Here is an 8,595-nt window from a genome sequence, read left to right as displayed (position 1 = left end):
TGTCAATCGGCAACACGATATTTTCAAAAAGTAATTGGCGGACAAAAGCAAAAGTCAATTGTCAAATACGAATTAGCAATTAGAATGTCCCGCACGTCTTTCCATATATATCATACTGATATTGACTCTACCTTCTTTACAAACTTACTCAACTCATTGATTGTTGAATATCATACCGGTTCTTTGTCGAGCAGATCAGATAAGTTGTGTGAATAAAAAATTCATAAATAATTCGACTAGAAATGCAGGGAGTTAAAATGTTTCTTTTATGTTTTATGGCCATGAGTATGATTAATTTTTCAGGTATGTTTAACGTTTCTATGATTTGTTAAACTTTATTTATCTTTTAAGATAAAATATATTTGGTTCTGTTCAGTTTAACAGATACGCAATTATAGACGACGTCAACGTTTAAACCTTTTTTGTTCTTTAAATAGCGTGGGGTATATAGCTTTTTGTTCATGATTAAGATAGGCGAGCAGTTTATCGATCATACGAATGCTTACTGCAGTTAAAGGTCTATTGAATATTGTATACATTTATGCAAACAACTTCATTTGTATATTAAGTAATGTATTCACTGCCAAATGGTAAAAAGCGTATATCTTAGATTGCTTTATTACAGTGGTGGCAATAAAGCATTGCTATTTTGGATTTGACTTCGTTTATAAAATCGTAAGCAGGTAGTAAATGGATACATCTTAGACAAATGTTAGGTTCGAAAGCCATAACAAAGTGAACCCCTGGTTGTTTTTTTGTTGTGCTGACCGTTCCAGGGCGGTGACTCAAGAGGTTCCGGTTTAATTTGTATTAATGTGTGTGTCTTTTGTGTTGTTAGTACATTGTGTCACTGTTTGTTGTTCAGTGTCTTCCACAGTACAAAAGTGGACCTGAATGACATAAACACGAGATATATGTAGTTTTTATTTAAATCGAAGCAAATAATAAACAATCTTTTATGGATTTTTGGCCCGAAATATAACCTTTTTTCATAAAAACTTGTAACAGATTGAGTATTGCTTTAACTACCAAAAACAGCACGTTGCTTTTTACTGATTGATTTAATTGGAAGACAGATATTTGCCCTTAATATTGTGACTAGAAATGAATTCAAGTCACCATTTGGCACTATTCATTTGAATATATTTCTCATTTTAAACATACCAGGTAGTCAGAAAAATATTTAAAATGTTGACACAAAAAATGGTCGTACTCCATGAAACACCAAAACATATTAAAAATCATGTTCATTTTTCTCTGGAACCAATGTGCATCCAAAGTAAATGTAAATAAATTTCTAAACGTTTTTTTTATTTGCCTTTTCCGCACACTTTTGCACTATGAAAGAACATCATGATTTGACAATGTTTGTCAGTTATTAATTAAGATTCTTTTGCGTTTGAGTTAGCATTAAAAAGACACTAAAGCCTTCCTATTAATATAATGTCATTACAGGAAGCCTAGCGCCTGATGATGTTTGTGCCGATGTGCAGAAAATCGAAGATGCTTTCAAGAGGTCAGACTGCGAGCCCATCAGATACATCAGAACGATTACAAACGACTCATGCACGTAAGTTGACGTCTTTCAATTAATATTCTTAATCAGGTTGTCCGGTAAGCACACTGGTTAATACTATCGCCTGTAACCTGGAATGTTGCGTATCCCTTAGTGAACTATTTTGTTAAATTTAAGTCATATACTTTTAAAACTATCACCTAACCCAATGTTTTAAATATAAATTGATGGAATAGTTTAATTTTCGTATTTTCCAGAACTGTAAACGAGTTGCTGCATTGCGTTGCTGAATCCATTTATGGCTACAGAGAGCGAGAACATAGAGAGGCTTGTGTTCTGCACATGCGCACTGCCATCCAGGACAGACACATAGACTCGATGTTTCCAGCATGGCCATTTAAGTGGAAATTTTGTAGCAGTAAGCTTCCTTATTTTCAGGGTGCCATTTTTTCCTCGAAAAGAGCACCATAAACATTATACATTCACTAATGAAGCTTCAATGGATTACTTATGGGCTGAATGAGTAGTTTTGCACCTACGATTTCTTTCATATTTTACTTGGTCTAACAAGGGTTTTGTCCTTTAACCTAGTTAATATTGGTCTGAACAATTCTATGGCTTATCAAACATAAACGTTTTTGCACATACTCTCATGAAACTTAATAAGTATGTTTCTTTGCATAGGCTTTTGTGCATTTGTCATTTTCTATCACACGGGACTCGGACGTACAAGTGGTCTTTGCACTTAAACTAGTTAAACATGATCTGAGATATGTTTTGTCGCATATAGCAACAAATATATTGCATCTGCATTTATTTGTCAGCATTGGGCTGATGTGAACTTTTTGTTAAACCTTACTTGGACTAAAACACGTTATGGCCCTTGAATACGTTATAGATACTATGTAGTATGAAACGTAGCATGTAGCACCTACTTTTTTATACACTCATGGGCATCGCGTCCAATTGTTTTTGCGTTTTATTTTTATCTCACAGCAGTTATTTTCCTTCTATTAATCTTCTAACACGCGTAATCCCAAAACAGATTTACCATAATTAATACAATTGTTTTAATATATCAAAAAGGATGAATACATGTTGAAAACATTGGTTTTAATAAGGATGCTGTGATTTTCTTTGAAAGAGAGGTGCAGAAAATACGGTATTTCTACCATATAAGACGATAATAGATCACAATTATTTTTAAGCACTCACCACTCGTTTTATATTTTTGCGGGTTTAGATATTAAATACTTTCTTGTTATCAGTAATTAATATTTTTATATATGCATTATTGAGTAAGTATTGTAATGGTGTTTTTATTGCACAGTTGATAAGATTTGCTAGAATATGTACAGCTTTCGCAGTAAACTTATGACGCAAAATATTCTAAAACAGGGTTTCAGATATTTTGAATTAAGGAAAACTTTCTTAAAATTTGTTAATGGTCATTATAATCTCGAATCAAAGTACAATAGTAGTCTTAAATCGCTCATTGCTGAAAGTATATCTCATCCCGATTTTTATGGTGATGTTTTAAAGAAAATTCGTAAAATTAAAATGTTTCCAGCAGGTAGTTGGGCAATATAGACTTAATGAATTACTTGGATTTTATTTAAACCGTGGATATAAAGGCAATATTTTGAAGAGCACTTGCCTTCTTGTTTTTGAAGATGAATACCTGAAACAAAATATTGGGTTGAATATAGCATCCTTTCATAACTAAACTTTCAGTGCTTTTTTATGAAGATTTTGCTCATTCATGTTATCTTTAAAACCGTATTTGGCGAAAACGTTTTGGCTGACTCCGAGTGTTTTGGCATGTGACTTCATTTTCTTCAAATATTTTACATTTTCAAATCATTTGGAAGGAGAGATTAGCAAATACAAGTCGCTTTTATTTTTAATAATGTTTTTCTTTATTTGTTCCTAGTTTTAGTACAATGATGCTTTTTATTATGAAACTCTATGATTACACAGTTTTAAACCTTTTATTTTATAAGGCAGACTGTGTGGGATGTTTTTAGTTTCTAACAATGACTGCATCGTATCTTTAAAAAGTGTTTGCATAAGGTGGTCTGAATTGTTTCCCTCCGTCTGCAGATTGAGTTGGGATCTTTAATCATAGAAGTCCTTGGGGTTTACCTTTACGTTTATTATTATTTGTTTTATTCATAATTTTCCTCAAGTTAAACATACTTTGATAGATTTACCTTTTGCGTTTTATCTTTATTAAGGATTGTTGGGATAAGCGTGAGGTTTGTGCACATAAACTGGTTTAAACCCCCAGTAAATTTACATTTTACTGACCGTTCCAAGGCGGTACCTAACAATTCTTAATAAACATACAAATTATCTATGTTTCTTGTTTGTGATTTTGTGTTCTATGTCTTTGGCGTTTGCCCAGTGCCACTAAACCGGGTTTATGTTTAAACTTTTTGCTACTGAGCTTGTTTCCGGTATTTTTTGCATAAATATTGTAAGATTTATCGCTCAAAATTTATACTTGTTATACATGTGTATATATTGGTTTTGAATAATTGTGTCACTTTTAATTGTTTTACACATGGTAGGTCGCACGTAGCTTCTAAAATTTAGCCCCTACACCATTAAAGCAACTGTGCACCAGATGATCAATTTGCAAGAAAAAAAGAAAATTGTCGAAAACTGATATAGACTTGGTATTAATGTGTACGATGCATTGAAACAGAAGTACCACATAGTTTACAATTTAGTAGTTTAGCAGTTATTTCGTACTTTTCCATTAAAAAATCCGTAATTTCCGTTATAAAAGATTACTGGTATGTCTACCTAGTAGAATTCATTCCTTATGCGTGTTATTACCAAGTTAAATATATTATAAATTTAGGTACCCTAATATAAAACAATTTATATGATATCGAAGCGTAACACATTCTATTAAATAATTGAGATTAGTTACTGAAAAAAATAATGTTAGTGCTAATCTGGTGTACAATGCCCATTTTTACCTGCTACAAGAACAGTATTTACGGAAGAAGATCAACGACAAAAACAGATTGTAGGTGTAGTTCTTCGTTCCGCACATAATTGTCTTGAAACGTTCCAACATCAGCTTAATTTATCAAAATTACAATGCATCTTTTTTAAATTTTTCAGAGGTCTGGTGTGAAATCGGTCACGAATACACAAAAGATCAATTCAGTTGTATTTTCTGGTGCCTTGGGGGTCCTGCAGCTGTAGGATTTACAGGCGTTCTAGCTCTTATAGCCCTTGTTACATTTGGTCTGCCAGCTTTGGGTTTTGGAGCTGCGGGAATAATGGCCAATTTCAATGCCGCCCCCTTCATGGGCTTGTTGAGCGGTGCCGTGCCTGCAGCAGGCATCATCGCCACCATGCAGTCGGTTGCAGTCTTAGGAATCAGCTACAACGCAATTTTGGCCACGTTGTTTTCTGTAGCTGCTATCGCAAGGGCTGCGATGAATTGTAATTGCTGCTAAAAGTAATGAATATATATGAACAACAACGGCAGTTTACTGGCGTAATATCTGTAGCAAATATTGTATTCAGAAATACGTATTTATTTCATAACATGTAAATTGAATATTCGCTTAACAATAAGTGATCAACATAAGAGCAAACTTGAAATAACTTTCTGTTTCGTGTAGAAAGAAAAGGCTTTAATATTGTGACCTATAACTGCCATAAGATAAGTTTATCATAAAAATTACATCAGATAAGATTTTTGGTTATTAACCAATAAACGTTTACGAATTGTTTCGTGTTAACCACTTAATTTTCGCGATAATTATTTTGCTATCTAGCTTGTATTCGCAATATATTTTTATTAAGATAAATATCATAAGACTAAAAGCAATTTTGAAAAATTGCCCAGAACTGCCACTTGTTAACCTATTTAGCTTAACAAAACTAAAAGTTTAGCTTGTTATGGCTTAAGAAGTAACAAAATAACTGGTTTACTAGATACGATTTGTGTTAATACTTACCTATAAATGCTTTTGGCTTCTGGACAAGTACACAGAAGCAGATTTTGATAATAAAAATGCACGGAACATGGTACAATATAGCAATGATAGAAAGTATAACATTAAATGAGATCCTTATTATTGGTTAAATGCAATGTATGATTCTGCTAGGAATAGTTTACTGTGAAAACTTTGAAATATTTTTTTTAATAACATCAGAATTTTACTGAAGTTGAAATGCAGTCTTATTTTAATTTCAACTTTAGGCAAAACAAACATGCATTAATTTCCAATTCGAAAGTAAAAATACGATGTCTTCTTAGATCAAGTGTCAAAACACAATATATTTTTGCTTTTTCTTCATTTCTCCATTAAGAATCAGCTGTTGTAAACAAGTTTAATGAAGCATAATTCAATCTTGACTTAGAGATTATTAATATAAATATTTTGACCAACTTTCATGAAGATACAGTTATAAATGTGACCTCTAGAGTGTTACAAGCATTTCCTTAATTTGACCTGGTGACCTAGTTTTTGACCACACATGACCCCTTGGCCTAGAGCTAATCAATATAAACATTCTGACTAAGTTTCATAAACATACAGTCATGAATGTGACCTCTAGAGTGCTATCAAGCTTTACCTATTATTTGCCCTTATGACCTAGTTCCGCACATGACCCAACTTTAATTTAGAGATTATTAATATAAACATTCAGACTAACTTTCATGACGAAACATTTATTAATGTGACATCTGGATTGTTAACAAGCTTTTCCTTCAATTTGACCTGGTGACCTAGTTTTTGATCGCACATAACCAAGATTTGAACTTTTCCTAAAACTAATCAATATATACATTCTGACTAAGTTCCATGAACATACAGTCATAAATGTGACCTGTAGAGTGCTAAAAAGCTTTTCCTATGCTTTGAACTGGTGACCTAGTTTTAAACCCCAAATGACCCAATATCGAACTCGTCCAAGATTTTATTGAGGGTAACATTCTAACCAAGTTTCATTAAAATTGTGCCCAAATTGTGACCTCTAGAGTGTTAACAGTCAAATTGTTGACGACGGACAACGGACGCAAGGCGATCACAGTAGCTCACCTTGAGCACTTCGTGCTCAGGTGAGCTAACAACACTCTTATCCCAACTATCCCGAATAAAGTTAATGCCATAATCTCTTTTATATTAGTTATTCTTAAATTTTCTATTCATACATAAAATCGATATGTATGTTTTCAAGGATTGTTAGGTACTGCAACATATAAGGTAGAAATGACCATAGTAATTTTAAACTCACATGTGTATTCACTGCGTTTTTTAAAAGATATAATAAATTTCTCTATATGTACATATTTTTTTGTGATCTTTAGTAATATGATATTAGATCTTTTACCTATATTCAATAAAAAATGAAAATCATATCAACTGACTTGTCTTTTTTCACTAACAGTATCTCATCAAGCAGTACAAATGTATATGCTTCGGTTTTAAAACTTTAATTATAAAATAAATATAAACAAAATGAAAATAAATATAGATATCGTCAAAACAATACACTAAAAGTCATAATGATATTTTGTTTTAAGACTAACCGAACATGTACGCACATTATATACAAGCCAGAAACTCACATAAACGCCCCTAAATCAGCCGAAGGCGTTTGACTATTAGTTCGTAGTTCTTTTGTTGAATATTATAACGTAAAAGTGAATGATGAAACATATGATGGGATATTGACTCTGAAACTTGTACATAAAGAAACTGAAACTGCATTTGTGAAAATCAGTTATAACTTGCCTCCAGCAAAGTCTGCACGAAGACGAGGTACCCAGTCTTGCTTATTTGTTGTCACTTATGAATCTATATGGCGATTGTGATAAAATGTACATTGCAAGGGACTTTAACTCAAAATTAGGCTGTTATCCTATACTCTGGAATAGTGCGATAGCATTCCTGTGAGATCCCCAATTCACAGAAGTATAAACCAACATGGAAATGATTTTATAGAAGTCCGTAATGACGCGAAACTGTGGTGTTAAATGGACGTAAAGGTGAACAAAACTGATAATTTCACTTCTATATCGCGTTATAAATGACGAGCGAGCAAAGAGAGCATGATAACATAGTTTGTACATATCGACCCCTTACATATATTGTATTTTAATGTTATTTCTTGCACTCCGTGCTCAGTCTAAACATTTCTCAGTATTGTGCAGACCTTCATATCCAAAAAAGCTGCGTACGGTATAAATACATTTTAGAGCCGGAAAGAAGAATGATTTTCAGTAATATGCCCCATGGAATTTTCGAAATATGATTAAGCTGTCAATTATTACAGTTATTTATTGGTCATAATATTTGTATTGTTATATTCGCATTTACAAAATCATCATGATAAATTTTGTCTTTAATTAATGTTGGTAGATTTGAAGTTTGGTTTAGAAAGGTTGGATAACTCGGAACATGCTCTTCCCATTAGCCAAACAATTAGGTTAAACTGTGATATGGATTGTTAAGGGAGCTCCTTCCCGAAATTTTGCTTGTATTCTTCGAGTATGCTGAAATATTGACGATTAATGTGTCAATGAAAGTTAGTTTGTTACTGTAAATTATACTTGCTTGTTTTCTCATGGAGTGCGACTCAGGTTTGCTCTTATCCGGCGTACCTAGCTTTGGCATCAACTTCAATCTACTTTCGAACAAAAATACTAGACCTATATTTATTTGTTAACTTTAATGAATAAAACTACTTAAATTGTTTTATCAGAAATATGTATACATGCGATACGGGCTCTTATTGTTATTTTTTAAATTCGATTTATAAGAACTGCACATTTAGAGTTTTGAAATTCTGAATAATGCAATTAGACAGTTTGGTGAAGTTGTGAAGTACAAACACTGTTTTTTAACAATTCTAATTGATGACAGGCACACTATACAGCTTTAACTCTGTTTGTAAAACCTCATATAAAACAGCCAGAGAATACAGAACTTGTTATAACTCAAAGTTCAAAACTTTGATTTTTATTGAAATTAAACTTCTCGTTTAAACACTGATGTATAAACGTTGTAAGATATTTCAAATTTAAATTTTATTGTTACAGG

General features: G+C 32.5%; 1 protein-coding gene across 1 annotated transcript; it reads left to right on the top strand.

Moving 5' to 3' along the window:
- Positions 1-207: 207 nt before the first annotated feature.
- On the top strand, positions 208-6,646 carry LOC128246778 (uncharacterized). The gene is made up of 4 exons (XM_052965213.1): positions 208-303; positions 1,456-1,570; positions 1,774-1,934; positions 4,655-6,646. Exons 1-4 carry the CDS (start codon positions 243-245, stop codon positions 4,993-4,995), a joined length of 678 nt encoding a protein of 225 aa, XP_052821173.1. The 5' UTR covers positions 208-242; the 3' UTR covers positions 4,996-6,646.
- The last annotated feature ends 1,949 nt before the right edge of the window (positions 6,647-8,595 follow it).

The sequence above is a fragment of the Mya arenaria genome, chromosome 9, assembly GCF_026914265.1.
Source record: "Mya arenaria isolate MELC-2E11 chromosome 9, ASM2691426v1".
Classification (NCBI taxonomy): Eukaryota; Metazoa; Mollusca; class Bivalvia; order Myida; family Myidae; genus Mya; species Mya arenaria.
The sequence above is the reverse complement of the archived record's forward strand: the minus strand, read 5'-3'. Positions and strand labels throughout refer to the sequence as shown.

What these genes read in the sequence shown, in the direction of transcription:
- LOC128246778 (XM_052965213.1), top strand. Translation starts at nt 243, where the DNA reads ATGCAGGGAGTTAAAATGTTTCTTTTATGTTTTATGGCCATGAGTATG. An exon ending in GAGTATGATTAATTTTTCAG is followed by an intron (nt 304 to 1,455) that starts GTATGTTTAACG and finishes ATGTCATTACAG; the next exon opens with GAAGCCTAGCGCCTGATGAT. An exon ending in TAAGTGGAAATTTTGTAGCA is followed by an intron (nt 1,935 to 4,654) that starts GTAAGCTTCCTT and finishes TAAATTTTTCAG; the next exon opens with AGGTCTGGTGTGAAATCGGT.